The sequence below is a fragment of the Lactuca sativa genome, chromosome 1 (assembly GCF_002870075.4).
Source record: "Lactuca sativa cultivar Salinas chromosome 1, Lsat_Salinas_v11, whole genome shotgun sequence".
Classification (NCBI taxonomy): domain Eukaryota; kingdom Viridiplantae; phylum Streptophyta; class Magnoliopsida; order Asterales; family Asteraceae; genus Lactuca; species Lactuca sativa.
The window spans coordinates 38,400,926-38,419,730 of NC_056623.2; the positions used below are offsets into that span (position 1 = coordinate 38,400,926).

General features: G+C 31.0%; 1 protein-coding gene across 1 annotated transcript; it reads right to left on the reverse strand.

The window, feature by feature from the left end:
• Positions 1-2,815: 2,815 nt before the first annotated feature.
• Positions 2,816-9,765, reverse strand: LOC111910453 (very-long-chain aldehyde decarbonylase CER3). Its single transcript, XM_023906294.3, has 11 exons — positions 9,197-9,765; positions 8,846-9,069; positions 7,948-8,180; positions 7,631-7,850; positions 6,713-6,840; positions 5,143-5,399; positions 4,883-4,990; positions 3,962-4,168; positions 3,774-3,884; positions 3,503-3,676; positions 2,816-3,214 (listed from the first exon to the last, which is right to left on the reverse strand). Exons 1-11 carry the CDS (start codon positions 9,497-9,499, stop codon positions 3,059-3,061), a joined length of 2,121 nt encoding a protein of 706 aa, XP_023762062.2. The 5' UTR covers positions 9,500-9,765; the 3' UTR covers positions 2,816-3,058.
• Positions 9,766-18,805: the final 9,040 nt, after the last annotated feature.

The window sequence follows — 18,805 nt, forward strand, 5'->3', positions numbered from 1 at the left end:
TTTTTTTATTAGGCTAAAGGGAGTGGTAGCATGCTTAGCATATTGCCACATCAGATTTTTTGATGCCATATCAAATTTTTTGAAGCCACATAGGATGAAAAAAGCTATAGCATCCAAATTGCAAAAGATAGGGAGTGGTGATGCATTAGTTTAACTGGTATTATATTGGAAAAAAAATATTAAAAAAGAAAAAAGAAAAATATTTTAGCCAATAAAAACCCAGCATTGAAGTTTCTCTCTCTTCTCTCTTCTCGTCATGTTTATGGCGAGACATTCTTAGCAAGTGCTTTAGCATTTTAATGGGAATGGAGCTGACACTCTTGGCGAGTATAGAGGCGAGAGGGGTGGCGAGGCCACTCCCTCAAGCCTTAACAAAGTGAAGCTGTGAAGTAATGAATTCTCCCACTAGTACCTAAATGATTTGTTGATGGGGTTAAAATAATTATTTGATGTAGTTATGGAACCGCACTAAAAAATATCGTATCAAAAAATACCTCATTTAATAGTGCGGTTATAAAACCGCCTAAAAAAATAGTCAAAACCGCACTAAAAAATAGTAGAGGAAAAATACAAACCGCCCCAAAAAATGCAAACAGCACCAAAAAAAACCATGCCACCGGAAACCACCATTAAACCACCATCATCTCTACCGCGTGTTTGTTGCCGAGAACACAAGATTCACCAAGCCACACCATTTTTATCGTCATTAACCACCGGCGAGCATCTTTACATTGACCTCATTTATAACCGAGCATAAACCACCACCAGTTGACACCATCGCCATCTGCCCTACCTTTGCTGGAAACCACCATTACAGCCACGAAGAACACCCAACATCCCCGGTTACCATCGTTTTTTCCACCTTAAACAAACAAAACGTAAATCAGTAAAAAACGGAAGAATAACCAAAATTAGTTTATCTGCATACATTCCATCTCCACCACTAACCACCGTCAACACCGACCACAAATGTCGTGCCTTTACTGAAAACTATCGAAGCACCACCATCTCCTACATATTTCCGATCAACCAACTTATTTCACCTTAAACAAACCAAACGTTAATCAGAAAAGGAAAATAAGGAAGAAGAAAAGAGATATGTTTCTTGTGTTGTCTATAAAAAGGGGTAAAGCACACGCAACACACACATACTTTTAGAGGGAAATAAAAATATAGAAGGAAAACGAAAATGTAGGAGGGAAATGAAAAATTCGAAGAATCAACCAACTTGTAGCTTGCTTAAACATGAAAATTTTGAACAACATTTGGAGGGATCTCATGTAGAATGAAAATTTCGAATGAAATTTTTAGAGGAAAGATTAATGGTGCGGTTGAATGTTTTTTAGTGCGAATTATTTTTGGTGCGGTTCAAGGTTTTTTAGTGCGAATTATTTTTTGAGGCGGTTTTCAAAATTATTTTTTAGTGCGGTTTTGGGAAACCGCCTCAAAAAAGCTTTAATGGTGCGATTTTGGGAAACCGCTCTAAAGCTATTTTATGGTGCGATTATCTTCTTTTTTGATGCTGTAGATATTTTATAAGGTGGTTTTTTAGAAAGGACCGCATCAAAAAATAAAAACCATTCGCACTATTAAATGACTTGTGTAGTAGTGTCCGTATTTAAGGTTCTTTTAAGTAGAATGAGTCTTTGAACAACCACTTAAAATTTGGGGATATCGAAAGATATAAGGAGTCTTTTTTTTCTTTGACTATTTCAATGGTTTACCAATGTGATTGATTTTTGTAATGCATAAAGTTGTTGTAAATATTGCTATAAAGGATGTACCTCTTAAAATTCAGCAAAACATGCTAAATGCTTATTAAGGTATATATATATATATATATATATATATATATATATATATATATATATATATATATATATATATATATATATATATATATATATATATATATATGACCATAGAGGGGATTTTGACCTTGATCCAATCCAAACCCATATGAATTATATGGGTGTGGAGCGTAGTTTTTGATTGTTTACCGGTTAACGACCTATACCTGCTAACCTTTTATTAAAAAGGTCAGATATGGATCATCACCGACCCACTCCATTTATAACCCGCCTTTTATAAATTTTAGAATTTTACATTTATATTTTATACTATTTAACATTTAATTTTAATTCCAATCGAACGTCCAAATGGGAAAGGCCAAAGGAAAAACCAGTTTTACCTAGGACACGAGAAGTCAACTTCTAGACTTTTAGATTTCTACGAAGAATCATAATGTCATTCAATTTATATTCATCAAGAAATCACCAATTTTATTTATAAATCAATAAAATCATTCATTAAGAGGAAGAAAGTTTGAAACTGCTATTGGATATCACTGCAGCGACAGTCATAAATCAAACAAAAGTTATTGCAATAATGATTTTTAATTTCAATCGAAACTCCTTAAATACATAATGTTCTTTTCTAAATCAACTTTTATTTTATTTAAAAAATGTTATTTTTAGTATTAAGATATAATATACATTTTTTATTTAAGAAATATTATTTTAATAATAAAGTCAAATGTGTTTGATTACTCAAAAAAACATATGAGTTATGGGACAGGTTTGAATATCTGTTGTTGAATATCTGTTGATTCAACAGATAAATGTACGAGTTTAATTATTCAAAACCCTATGAGTTACAGAGTGAGTTTGGGTTTGGATTTTGAAATTTATTAAAAAGGTTTAGATAAAAATCGATTCGCTCCAAACCTGCTCTATTAGTATAGTTCGGGGACCCTTTGTAACCTTGTTATATAAATATATAAAAAAATATAACCGAGTAATAGAGTTTTGAATAATTAATTAAAAAAAGAACTATATTAATTTAACATATAATTTGCTTTACAAATGGTAATATCTTATTGTAAATTACACTTGATCATGATTCATTTTGTCAAAGCCTTTACAAGATTGCATGAATCATCGATCAACACTTCTTCACCGATATATATGACTATAGTCAAAGATTCACACTTTTTTGAGGTTTTGAATCACCGATTATTGAGTTGTAAGAAACAAATGGATGGTTTTCTAGGAGACCTTCATACTGGCTTAAAACCATGTCTTAAAGCAGCTTCCCAGACCAAATCAATCCGGTCTACTTCAATTGCACCAACTTCATGGTGTGTCCAACCTTCAAGAAGATGAACGATCCCACCCGCATGACAAGCATGAACCACACCTCTTTCCATCGTATACTGCTCAAACAATGTGCAGAAAAGAAAATACAAATGTCAATCGTAAACTAAAAAATTAACATTATATTCAGCAATTAAGGGTAGCAGCAGATGTGATATATATATATATATATATATATATATATATATATATATATATATATATATATATATATATATATATATATATATATATATATATATATATATATATATATATATATATATATATATATATATATATATATATATATATATATATATATATATATATATATTAGGCTAGATTTGTCTAGCTTTTTACATTACCTCGCAGACGCCTAGGCCTTCAACATCAACAGGAAGCTTCATGGCTGCAAGCTTACTATACGTGCAATCTCTTCGGAATTCAAACACAGGTGGAACCACAAACTGATGGAAATGTGTTCCTGGTGGTGCCCAATTTTGCTCATTTGGAGTGGTCCATTTTCCCAGAATCCAAGTCTAGTTTAATTCAAGAAAATCATTACATTACATTAGTAAAATTACCTTTTTACACATTACTCGACTATCAACAAATATATAGATATCACAATCTAACCTTGCACTGTTTAGCTGCTTGATACTTTGTTACTTGAATCAAAAGGTTTCGGTTATCCAGTGGAATTTCTTTCCGAATGCTTATAAATCTTTCAGTGGATTGAGTAAGCATCTGCGCAACAAATGAAATTAAAGTAATGAAAAAAAAAATTAAAAGAATTGTTTTTACAAAAAAAAAAATGTACGTACCAAGACTCTAACTTTACGACGAGCTAAGTAAATGGCGATTGCCCTTCCAAGCTTAGAAGTAGCTCCTGTTAAGAACACCTCTTCAACATCTTGAGGAATCTCGTTCAGAATAACAGCTGCTGTCAAAGTGTTTCCATGGACTACTCGGACTTTAAGATCCGGATGTTTCATGACAAAAAGTTTCCCGCCTCCATTCAAAGCTTCATTCTGTAACACCACAACAAATTCGCTCAAAACTCTTTTCTTTCTGTTAATTAATGGATGTTGGATAAAGTGTTTTCTTCGTTAATAATGTTTAGGACTTATGGAAAGCATCGTTAATTTACTAGGGAAAATGACTTAAAAGCCCAATGAAGTTTTCAAACCGTTCAAGAAACCCCAATCATGTTTTGTCTGTTCAAAAAAACCCAACAAACTTAACATTTTGTCTAAAAAGCCCAACGAAGTTACACTTTCCTGAAAGTCAAATAAGAGAAACAGATGACGTGACTTATTACCGTATTGGAAAAGTGACTTGTTAGGCCAACGAAGTTTCCAAAACGTTTAAAAAATCCAATCATGTTTTGACTGTTCAAAAAAAACCCAACGAACTTAAACAAAACAAAATTGGGATTTTTTGTACGGTTTGGAACTTTGTTGGACTTTTTAGACAAAATGTTAAGTTCGTTAGGTTTTTTCAAACAATCAAAACAAGATTGGGGTTTTTTGAATGGTTTCGAAACTTCGTTGGGCTTTTAAGTCATTTTCCCTAATTTACTATATCAATATTTGTCCTTGTCCATTAAAATCAACACATATATAACACAAAAATATGTCATTTTCCTCTCAAAAACGTGTTTTGTTCTTATCATTTTATAGAAAACATGTAACATGCATGCTTCCTTCCAGTATCATTATATGATTAAAGACATTTCAACTAACCTTGTTCAAGGCAGCGAGGCTAAGGACCTTGACACCAATCCTATCGGCCTTTAATATAGCTGCTTCTATTTGCCTATTTATGCCATCTTTTGCGGAGGGTAAAAAATACTGCAATCATAAAACAACTATATATCAGCATATATAATCCAGTTTCAGTTCAATATTTTACTAGAACAATGAAAACGAAGACAATTCTGGCTTAGTTTATGCCAGTGATCATAAATTTGTACTCTATATATGGAAAGAAGTTGCATAGCTACCATGAACCCAAATCTTGGCACGACCCAACTCTGAAGTAATCTTCCTCTAAGATGGCAGAAACTGAGCAAGAAAGTTTTTGATTTAGCCCACATGATCAGCATCACCATGAAAGCTACTGGCCAATGCAGGAAGAAGATTATATTTGTCGCGTATGGCAATGAGCTGCATGATCTAAAAACAAATGGAACATGCATTGACGACATGACATCAACCACATGTACAAGAAACACAAATTCTGGTGCTTTTGCCTTCTTGCCTACAGAATGTACAAGAGAAACGTACATGTATTAAGGAATTGAATTCATGTGTAATCTCGATTGAGTACTCTCGACCTTCAAATGTATTTTTAGGGATCGTAGTTTGAGTATTGATTACGACGTTTAATGTGACTTAATTGTTTGGTGACCCGAATGGATCTTGACCCGACCCTACTTCTGGGAGCATGACCCGGTATAGATAATTAGACGGATAAGTGGTTGGGTAGGGCTACAGTTTGACTTTTGAGAAAAATTTGATAAATTTTCAATATCTTTAAGGAGTTGGTGACGTGGCTCCTTTATGACCAGGACTAACAAAAAATGGTTTTTAGGGATTAATGACAAGAATTACAAATACTAACAGGGAGGAATGATAATTATGACACAACACAAAAAAAAAATAAATGATACAAAATGAAATAGGGAGGAAATTGAAATTTGAGTTCTCGTTCGTGTCAAGTTTAAAAAACACGATATCGTGTCGTGTATTCTTCATGTTTAAAATTCGACACAAAATTGATACGATTTAATATTTATTTGTCGTGTTTTTGTGTTATGTATGATTAAATATTAATTAGATAAACTAATTGTTATTTTATGTTATCTTTGTCATAACGTGTTGGGTTTGTCATTTTTTAATTGGTTCGTTTTCGTGTTAGTTACTAAAAATGACATCTTGTCGTATCGTGTTTGTGTTAGACAAAAATATGACACGATAACCCGATTTGCCACCTCTACTAATAGGCAGTACAAAATACAAAATGATCGTATTTTTTTATATATAACACATAATAACTATTAAAGCATGAAATGGATTTACGTTTAAGTCTTGGATTATTTCTTTTATAGGTCCTTTTATAAAAAAATAAAAAAATCTTAAAATTAAAACTTTTTTTTCAAAATGATGATATTTTAAAAAACAATAATGTTATTTCCCAAAAAAGAGTTCAATTGCTTTTATTTTTTGTATTTTACGATGGTTATTTTGTGTTTTATATAAAAAATGGTAAATTTGTTATTAGACAAATATTTTGGTATTTTTGTGATTAACCTTTTTTGTTTTAATTTGGATATGCATTATTTACAAAAAGTTTGATGAAATACCGCTTTTCATTTTTTTTTCTACACTAACAAATTACGTGCATACCCTCCCTTAACTATAGATCTGCCCATGTTGACTAAAGCTTTAAAAGAGTGCAATTTTGAGATATCATCAAGTTATGGCCCCTTTTTTTATGAACCCATATGTAGACTAACTGGATGTCAAATATAGCAGCCATAGACTTCTTAAATGATTAAAGGAACGATGTACCTTCGTTTGAACTTATATCTCTATGAAGATCCCAAGAAATTTCATTCATGGTCTTTCCGAAAACATCAAAAAGAGGCATAAAGAGGCAAAAATTCGTCTTCATCTCTCTGTGATGTAGAAAATGGTACCTAAAAACAATCAAACATGCAAATGAACAATAATCATACTTAAGTTCTTAAGGCTCCGGTGGTTATGAATAGGGTTTTTGTTTGGAATAATCGTTCGATATGATCATATCAAAAGAATCCAAATTAAGTTCGGTTGATCGAAACATAGATCCAAATAATTAAAACTAAATTCAAATCCAATCCAAATAAACAAAATTATAATTCGGCTCAATCAATTTTTAGTATATGGTTTTCAATAATCAACATATTTTTAAAAAAATATATAACTAAAATATTAGCAAATTCTATAAAAGAATAAAAAAAATAAAAAAAAATGCAATTTTGACTCAAAATTTATAAATAACTACTAAGAAAAACGATGTTACAATCAAATATTATACATATAATTTTTTCTAGAAGAATTGTATATTGAAGTATTTTTTATTGGATGAGACTTTCTATTTTATTTAAAAAACCATTTGGTAAATTAATAAACGATATAGATATATACAAAAATAAAATAATAATTATTATTATTAATGGGTTTTTTGATCTCTTTGTTTTTATGTTATAAACCAAAAACAATTCAAAATTCAAAATTATAATTTGATTTTTCTAACATTAATACAAAAATGCTAATATCCGGACCATATATTTAATTGAAATTGTCCAATTCTCCAATCAAAATCGTGAAGACCCTAGCTAGTTATACAATTAAAAGGATATGACAGAACATAACAGATCACAAGAAAACAAAACATAACGGTCTTATAGGGCATTTGGTATGCATTACTTAGGGTACGAAACTTACGTTGGTGTATAAATAAGATATTTGAGCATAGGCACGGTTTCGAAGATGTGATGAGGAACAACTTCAATGTTACTATGTCCCATACATCTAAGGAAATCAAACACCAAAACATAGCCATAAATCATGATGACTGAACCATGTCCTATCAAAGTACTCCCAAGAATTGGAACTCCCATTATTACACAAAGTAATAAATGCTCCAAAAAGGTCGCATGACCGGCTGCATCAAAAGTGGTTAAAAGTGAAAGATCTGATAGTTAGAGGGTGATGTTTTATAAATAAAAGAATTTTGTGGGGTCGGTTTAATTATGTTTCACCTGTAAATGGATGGTTCACTGTAGAACTGTGGTGTAGCCAGTGATAATGTTGGAAGAAATATGGTGAATGTAATAATCTATGAAGCCAATAATATAGAGGTTCTGAGAGGCCAATATGGAAAATTACACAAGAAATAATCCCACTGGTTTTCCAAATAGGAAGATTGGTCACTGATGGATTGATCAATGAGAGTATTGAAGCTACAGATGCTTCAAGTATGATGAAATTATCCCTGTTAATCATAGAGAAAAAGATGCACGAGTTTCATCAAAAACTTGTGAAGATTATAATAATATAAACCGGTGTTTGAACGTACGTTTGAGCATAATCATGTGACAAGATATAGACATATATATCATTTTTTATCACGTTAAGTAATTCATAAAATAAGGGTATAATCATCTTTATGGTGTTGAGTGGTTTGAAAAATATATTTTCTAGTTAATTAAAATCATAATAATTAAAAAAAAATCGTGTCATTAAAAACTAAATATATAAATATGGATTTTATTGCAATTTTTCATGTCATTCATTATCTAAATTCTAAAGTAATAAAAACATCGCAAAAATTAATAAAATGGAAAACAATCGCATTTCTTCAAAAATTGTCATGGACATAACAATTAATTTTTTTTGTTATTTCAATGGAATGAACAACTTCAGTTATTACCTATAGGCTATAGCATAGTAAAAACCCTACCTTACCTAACAGAATAAATTAAAGAAGGATTTAATAATGATATACGAGTAACTTTATAAATAGATTATCCAAAACAAATTATCTTATCTATAGATCGATAGATAATTGGGTTTTCGAAACACCATAATCACTTTCAAAACACATTTCAAACACCCGAATATAATCAAATATATATGAAGGTAAATGAGATATATTACCAATGCCATTCTTTGTCAATTTGATCAAAACCAATGGCTTTTTCAGATAATCGATGATTTCGATTAAGAAAAAGCATGTTATTATGCGAACTCCACAGCTGGTGCACAAGTCCTCTTAGTGAAGACAATATTAGAATATGCAAACACCAACTGTACTCACTGTGCTTCTTTTCATAGATTCTTGAATAAATTAACTCAGCAAGAAGTGGCCCAAACAACAGATACTGTTTCAACCAAGATTTTAATTAATGTCATATCAGACACAAAAAATATGCAAAATCCAACATCAAATCACATAAATATTTTCAAGAATCAACTAAGGAAAAATCAAGAAATTATATATATACATACCTTGAAATTTGATATATTCTCCCATGGCCAACCAAACAATGGAGCTCTCTTTTTCCCTGAAGAACAAACCCTCTTCTCATCTGAACATGTTTCCATTTCTACAAGCATCATTTCCTTTTGGGTTTCCATTTTCTTGAAGAAAAGGAAGCAAAATACTAGCTGCAAAACCCTCTTTTTCTTTCTTCTTTTTGGTTTTTTTCCTCCTCTAGCTATAAGACTTAGAAAGCTTGTAGTTCTTCTTGGAGGACAACTGAGGACTATATATATACACTTATAAATATACATATACATATACATATACATACATAATACACGTGTATAACATTCAGGTGATCTGCATAGGTACACGTGTCATGGTTTATGAAATGAAGGAAATATGAGGATAGAAGTTAAGGGTGTCAATCAGGTAATTAAGACTAATTGGAAGTACGATACAACAGAGGGAAATAATGAACGGGTGGATATGGAGGAAGAAATGGAAGGGTCGAGGGTGGTGCCGTGGTGGTGGTTTTTAGTTGAGAACTTGAGATTGTCGGCCTTTTTGTATTTTTGGAAGTTTCCTCATTAAAACTTTGCAATTTGATAAGTCAAAAACTCAGCTTTGGCGAACGGGTGTTATAGACTTATAGGTCGGTTAGGAAAACTTTTTATTTTAAAGTCAAAACGAATCAAATCCAAAAGTGACGAAATTGAACCGAAAACAAAATTTTAGGCTAGTTTAACTTGATCTTAAAATGAAAAACCGATTGTTATAATTTGTATCTATAAATCTATAATCTATAGATTATAATATTGGAATCCACATGATGAACCATAACACCCAATATTTTCATATAATAAAAAAAGTAAATTACAGTTTTGGTCCCTATGGTATGGTCAAATTTGCATATCCAGTCAAATCTTTGAAAGTTTGATAAGATGCATATATGTGATTTAAAGAAATTGTACTGAAAATCCTTAATCCACTTAAAAACACTATTTTACGCTTACTTTTATATATTTCTTTTTTCTTTTATATATATATATATATATATATATATATATATATATATATATATATATATTTGTTTAATTTTTTTAATACTTTGCTGCGTTTATATTTTTATGATGTTCTTTAGAATATTTTTTTTGTAGTTTATTGGTGTGTTGTTTGAACACATTTGAATTTTTTTTTACGTTTTATTTGTTTATACTTTTTGTAAAAAATATAAAAAAAATTTCGTTAAATATGAATATTATCAATTTAGAATAGGTGTAAAATTATATTTTTAATAAGATTAACAGATAGACTAACTAAAATTCAAAAATGAGTTTCAAGTTATATAAAGGCTAAGTGGAAAACCATATAACTCGAAATCGATCAAAATTTCCAAAAATAAAAAAATGAACTCGAAAACGTTGACAAATGTGTTTGAGTTATATGAATTATGATTAGCATTTTCTATTCGGAATGAAATGTAAAAAAAATTCTAAAACTAAAAAAATTGAACACGAAGTCATTGACACTCGTTTTGAATTTCAGTTAGTCTATACAATAACCTTATTAAAATAAATAATTATATACCCAATATATGTTAATCATATTCTCATTTAACTAACCTTTTTATAATTTTTATACAAAAAATAATTATAAAAAGCTTTACAAATATATAAAAAATCAAAAGATCAGAAAAACATTAAAAGATATATTCGAACAAAACATCAAAAAGAAACTAGAAAAATTTTCAAATAAAATGTCAAAAAAAAAAAAATAAATGAACAAAATATAAAAAACATTAAAAATATATTCGAATAAAATTAAAAAAATCTATATAAATCATAAAAATATTAATAAATAAAATACAATATAAATGGTAATATATATATATATATATATATATATATATATATATATATATATATATATATATATATATATATATATATATATATATATATATATATGAAAAAGTTCAATAGAGAACCATAATTATAGATTCTTCAAGGAACCAAATCTTTTTTTCAATTTTTAGAGCTTATTCTTTATCGAAAAAAAATATAAAAATATCTAAATTAATATATTAACATTGTGAATGTGAAAAATATTTTTCGGATTCACTGTGTAAATCGGGATTCACGTTGTGAATTTTCGAAGATTCATATTGTGAATTTGACGTAAAAAAAAATCAAATTTTATATCATTGGAAAAATGATAAAAAGTTATGAATTTCTGTATTTTTAATTTTTTTTTTTTGATAAAAATCAAGTTTTAAAATTTGAAAAAAAGGTTGGTTCATTGGTTAATTATGGTTTTATATTGAACCTCACTCACTCTCTCTCTCTCTCTCTCTCTCTCTCTCTCTCTCTCTCTATATATATATATATATATATATATATATATATATATATATATATATATATATATATATATATATATATATATATATATATATATATATATATATATAAGTGGGTCAAAGTGTTTTACACTTACCTTGAAACAATAGTTCTGCGATAATAATTTGATATGACTCTTTTATCCATAGATTTCTTGCAACCATTTAATTATAGGGTAATTCTATTTGCACGTAAGATATTCTAAGTGCACGAATACAGGCTGGCATCAATCAAAACTAGTTTTAATATGAATTTGCAGTTCTTAACCTCCCACTTTTATTAAACTTTCATTAGGTTTCTTTTACCATTTCAATCTGTGTACTATATTTTATGTTATTATTTTAGTTTAAATTAATATATTAAATTACTTTGTCAAAAAGATAACTTCTAATCTTCTATGATATTAACGTAATACAAATTTTAATTTTTTTTTAATAAAATTAAACTCAAATAGTAATCAAGTTACTAGTTTAGGTTTTTAATTTATTTTATTATGTTTTTATATAGTCCATAATTATCTTATCGTTTTCCATATGTTTTTTTTTCTTAAATTTCACATGATGGATATGCTAATTACTAATGATGTTTGTAAAAAAAAAAATTAAAATGAAAATCTCTAAGAATTAGTATGTATACTATAGACATTAACAAAATAGTCATTTTCTTTGTTATTAAACAAATAACAAGATATTTTAGAATTTTGGTATCACGATTATAAAGTACAAGGGTGTGATAAAAAAAACTTAAATCGAATAACTGAACCAAACCAAATGATGATTGGTTGATTTGGCTCGGATTACTTGGATATTTGGTTCATTTGGTTTGGTTAACCAAATAAAGATACTTTATTTGGTTAAACTGATAAAATCGAATAAACTATCTAGTTAATATATTTTTTTTTTATAATTTATATCTATAAATAAACATTTTATATTTAAACTGATAGTTTAGTTACTAAAAAACATTTTGATAACTCATTATTTAATTATTAACCATTATAAATTTATAACTCAAACGGTCGACCATTTAACCAGATAGCCATTTAACCATATGGTTTGGCCATTATTAGAAACAAATTATGTTTAATATTTGTATGATTTTAAACGCGAGAAGAAAGGAATCTTTCTAAAACTTATCCATGGAAAAAATATGTCCACAATACGGACGGATTTCCCATGAGGGGGTTCTATCCCTAAATTCTACGATAACCTTCACTACATTTCACCAAGATGGTTCTCTTTCAGCCAAATGATTTTGTTACTTGACCACACTTAGGAATCAAATAGGAAATTCAATAACGAAACACTCGTCACACACACACACACATATATATATATATATATATATATATATATATATATATATATATATATATATATATATATATATATATATAGTTTTAAAGTTTATATGTTTTAAATTTATTATTATAAATAAAAATAAGATGAAAAGATTTCAATCTTAAAGGGGCAATATATATTATTGTTCTAAGTTCTAGGTCTAAATGAAAATATTGACAACTAAAATGGATTGGACGTACATGACGTTTTTCCACGGAATTTTATACAATACACGAATTTATTCGTGTATTTAGGACTACCCTTAATTATATCAGTTTTCATTGAAATAACATTCGATAGCAGTTTATATAATCTATTTTAATAATAACAGAAAACGGACATGTTTATAGTATCATTTTTAAAATACAGCAAAATATTAAATTGTGCACGTAATTTAATTTTATAATAAATGATTACAATCTATGAAGATATTATAGTTTCAATTTTCAGGAATCGCAAATGTTGTTAGATTACAGTTGTATTACTATAATAATATTCACAGGCGTACGCGTACCCTTCTCTCTGTGTGTGTCTCTCAACTTGCAGATACATAAATCATAATAATGGAGGACATCGAAATATATGAAATATGAAAAGAAAAACGGGATGGTATTCGCGGAACTCAACTCGGAACCGCGTCTATTATCCAATAGCAGTGAATCAACTAATTGAAGCCGGCGTCACAACGATGACTAATAAATCTATTGACTTTTTGATCTTCAAGTCCATTTGCTCCTGTGCTTTCACGTGAAAGTGAACCAGTTTTGCCGACCCTCCAATCGTCGACGAAATGCCGCCGATCAATTAAGCCATTCAGCGACACCAGGTTAATTCGGATCTCTTTCATATGGATCTCGTGGGCATTTAAAATGCCATTGGTTAGGTCATGGGCTACACTTACCACACGGCCACATAAAAATATTGTTATGTTTTCACCATATCATTATCACGATCACACCATATTAAACATGATATACCAATATACAATCAAAGCATATCATTATTTCCAATAGATAAAAAATAAAGAGAAAAATTAAAATCCTAGATTTCAATTAAAACTAGAAGATTATATTAATTTAAAAGAAAGAAAAATTATATAAGAAAAGGTTACACTAATTTAAATAAAAGAAAAAAGAATACTTAGTATGTAATTTAATTTTCATGTTAACATTCACGTGTGCCCACGGAAACAATATCAGATAATTACGCAACTCATACCAAATATTTATGTAAGGAAAATATTTACGGTTAAGTTGAGATTCTTGGTATTGTTTAAGTGATGTATAAATGAAATCAGAGTCGTTAGAAATATTTATATGTGTGTTTTAGAGGCCATTGAATTCGATTATTTTTATCCTCATACTGCGTCAATTTGACCAAAGTCCGTCGAGATGTCGATAAACATATTTTTCCATTTCGTTGTGAAGGTGATTTCGAATAGATTGCCAAAAAGGTTTCGTCTCTTTCCAAGGGTCTTTTGACACCAAATTTCAAACAAAAGCTAAAGTGGCTTCTTCCTTTTCCTCCCAAGGTTGTTGGGTTTGGAAATTTGATGGTTGTGAAAATTATTCTATGATAGGGAGTAAGAAATTGTATCCATTTGTTTGAAACGACACATCGTGCACCTTTCGAAGATAGATGGTGGTGAATACCGGTGACTCATCAAGAACATTAATTTCGTTTTTTGCTCCCAAGGGACCAAAGAATGCATTTTATATCCAAAGATTGTAGGACACAATTACTTCTAGAATTATCATCGACCCTTTTACAATCACCTCGCATATATTGACCACACATGCATTAATCGATGCTACTTAGCATTCCATGGAATCCATGCTTATTTCATTGGGCCATGTACAGTTAGTGGACGTAATTGACCATAGATTTGTGCAAATATTGATCACCGTAAATCAAAATTACATCCTTAGCAAACTTGTAAACACCTTGTGTGGTCCTCTTGGACATCCTCAAATACTCATCCCATGAGTCTGATCCCAAGCCGTATGCTAATTAACGAATTTCAACTATGCATTTTTGTATTGGATAAAAACATTTCCTACCTCTTACATTCTATTTCATTTGAAAATATGGAAACCGACCTTGCAAGTCATCAACAATACGTTGAAATTGTTAGATTAGGTGTCTAAGGTCTTAACTAAATTGGTATAATCTTAAAAAATAAAAGCAAAGTACTTTTTTGGTTGCCCTCAATAGCTAGAAATAACTAGAATCGTTTTAGGAGAGTAAGGAAATGATTTATTAAGTTTATTATATGATTAATAGATTAATAATGGTTAAATATTAATTAATAATTAATCAGAATTAATTGGAAATTAATTTTGGATTAAGTAGAATTAATTAAGGATGCAAGGTTTGATGTAACATCTGGATTTCAGGCATTTCCATTTTGGTCATTGGCTTAATTAAAGTTTGCATATTTGGCCCTTTGTGGCAAAAATCTTACATTTCAGCCCATACGTTGGACGTACGTGAGGTACACACAACGTACATGAGCGAGCCATGGAACGCGGGATGCATGCTAGTACATGGGGCGTACAACTGGGATGCGAGGCATGCTAGTTCAACTCCTAAACCCTAAATTTAGGGGTTTGCTCCCTATTTAATTATGCCTCCCTTAGACATTCTTATCAGCCTTTACTCCTTTCAAACCCTAATCTCGAGCCTAAGCCTTGTGTGTGAAGATTTTGAAGCTTGTTAGTGATTTTGGTGCTCTCTTGTTAAAGAAGAAGACTATTGAAGAAGGTGGTGTTGCTTACAAACTTGTGGATCCAGAAACTACCTCACTTTGCACATCTTTTGAAGGTATAAATTTTATACCTTGATGTGTTTTTTTCTAGATCTCCATAGATGAGTTTTTATGAGCTTTTTGTCCCAAATCTTGGACCTTTGTGAGTATGGGTTACTCCAGAGTATTTTGGTTGTCCTTTTAGATGTATTAGAGTGCTTAGATTCATAAAAATGGTTTGTTAATGGTCCCTTTCCATCCATGCAAGAGTTTGGTGGTGTTAAGTATGGATTAAGTTAGGGTTTTAGGGTTTAAGCTCTTTTCAGTCATGCAAAGGCTTAAAGTTATGGACTTTATGGATTAAGATGTTCTAAGGTGGTCAGATCTATGTTTGGATTGCATGTCTTAATGATTAAGACATTTTGGAGTGATTTTGGGATCAGACGACGTACGCCCAACGTACTTTTGGCTACGCCCCGCGTAGCCAGGCCTGACCCCGACCCACTTGATCCTTCGAGTACGCCGCGCGTAAGGGGAGTGTACGCCCAACGTACGCATTGGGTAGTTGACTTTTGCTGACTTTTGACTTTTGGTCAAGTTTCAGGGTTTTGGACCATGAAAGGGGCAAAATGGTCTTTTTCCCTTAAGGGGCATAGTTGTGGGATTTTGACTTGTGAGTTGAGTTATGGACCTTAATTATTAATTATGGTTAATTATTGTGTTAATAGGCAGAGTCTTGTTTCGACAATTTGGGTGTAAGATTTATCTATCATTCAGTATCAAGCGAGTCTCCTCACTTATTCTTACCTGTGTGGTAGATGTGACGTCCCCAATTTCACGACCGGAAAAGACCAGTTTATGTTTATTATAAAATTAGAGTTTTAATTTATAAATGCAGAATTTGTCCCATAAAATATTCCCAAAGGGATGTTTTTCATTGATTTATTAAAACTCAAGATGTCATAACTGATACAAGAAACATAAGTATAAATGAAGACTTACAATATCTTAGCATAGTCTAAAGTTCCTCAAATCTATCAGGCATCATCATTATTGTTTCCTGTGATAAAAAGATGCTGAGTGGGTCAGGTTGGTAAACCTGGTGAGATACATAAGGTTTTCAACCCACAATATTATAATTATTAATTATATAACCATCAGCATTCAATAAACCTAATTACCCCATTTCCCATCATGGTCACTTACTAATCCTATTAAGGATCTTTGTCAGTGGGCAACTATAATTCATAGGTGATTAGGCACGACGGTATGATAATACTCGCGACAACACGACATTACATTAGTACTTTTTGTATATTCACGACAGACACGACAATACAAAGTACTTGGGTTTAGCACGACAATACGAAAGTACTTGGATTTAGCATGACAATACAAGAGTACTTGGGTTTAGCACAACGGTACAAAGTACTTGTAATAGACATAGCAGACACGACTTATTATCTCACATGGCTCTCTCTCTAACCTATCGTAACCACTATTTCACACAAGCCTATCACAACCTCTTATTTATTATTTTGCACAACCCCTCACTACCCAATCATATTATTAAGTATGTTAAACATACCAATAAAACATGTAGTAATCATATTTCTACAACTACATTAAGCACAACAAAGATAGCGCACATAGCAGTTAAGCATTTAGAATTCTTATATCTATGAGTAAGCTTGAAAGTAACTATGCACTCACCTGTTAAAGTGATGACTCGGAATTCGAGTAGAGCTTCGCTTCTAGAAACTGTCCTTTCCTTTGACGTGGCCTAGTATCATTATCATTAAGTCTTAATCTAATATTCTACATGACTAGAGAGAATCTAGACCTATCAATCATTCTAATAAATATTAATTCTATCAAATAAGGATAAGCCAGGCAGAACAATCGAGAGGCAGGACCATTTCGACATACAGACTTTCTGAAATTCAACAACCAAGCAGACGTAACCATTTTAGCCACATCTCCCGTTAGTAGATCAATTAGTATATGACTTGGAATCACTGATAAATCTTAATTATAGGTTCATAACAACGAATATGACTATAATTATAAATTACGTGAGGGTAGAGTAAGTGTAGCTCACTTACAGATTATGGATGAGAACCAGGGTCCAAGTGGCCAGAACCCTGACTTAGGGTCTCCGAATCGAACACGTACTCTGGGGTGTCGCACTGCTTCACATCAGGATAGAAACGAAAGAAAATTAGGTTTACATAAGGGATAATCGAGAGAGAGTGGCTATAAGAGTGTGTGGAATGAATGAGGGATTGTTGGCTATTTATAGGGCCAAAAACGCACATGTGCGCCACACCTAAGGGCTGCACGCCGCACACTTCAAACACGTCGATCCATTGGTTAGCTGACATGTGTCACTCGTCGGCTGGATTAGTGTGGCTGACTTCGCGCGCAAGCTATGCGCGTCGCGCTGCATGTGCCTATTTTCAGAATTTAGAAATTGCGTATCTCGTTCATACGAGCTCCGTATTTTACGCTCTTTATATTCATGGAAAGCTCTCGGCGAGATCTACAACTTTCCTTTAGACTCCATCGACTAGTTTTAACATCATTTTATTTACATAGGCTTAGCATATTAAAGCCCGTATAAAATGCATATCTCTCATATTCGGCGTCCGTTTTCAATGGTTTTTATATTTTTGGTATCCTATTAACAAGACCTTCAATTCTTGTTTAGATTGTTTTGGCTAAAAATCCACCTATCTAAAACTCGATTTCTATGCGCACAATGTTATGCACACACTGCTACGCTAAAAATCCTCTATTGAAGTCAAATTTGGACGATCCCTCTATGCACAAATCTTTTTCCTAATACTACGACTTTCTTTGGATCACTAGGGCTAATAAGTAACCTATCTCCAACTCACTATTTACGACATATACTATAACTCGGTTAAGATAGTTGTATTTGTGATGACCAGTTGGGTCTAACTGTTATTATTGTAGTGTGATGTTTATGTGTGACTGAGACTAGAGAAGTCTCCAGGGTTGCTGATAACCCACAGGGCGTGCTGTTTGCCCAATGGGACTGATGATAGTCCCAAGGGTTGCTAATAACCTATAGTTGTTTATTTATGTTGTGTTGTATGTGGTATCTTGGGGATCTCAATAAGC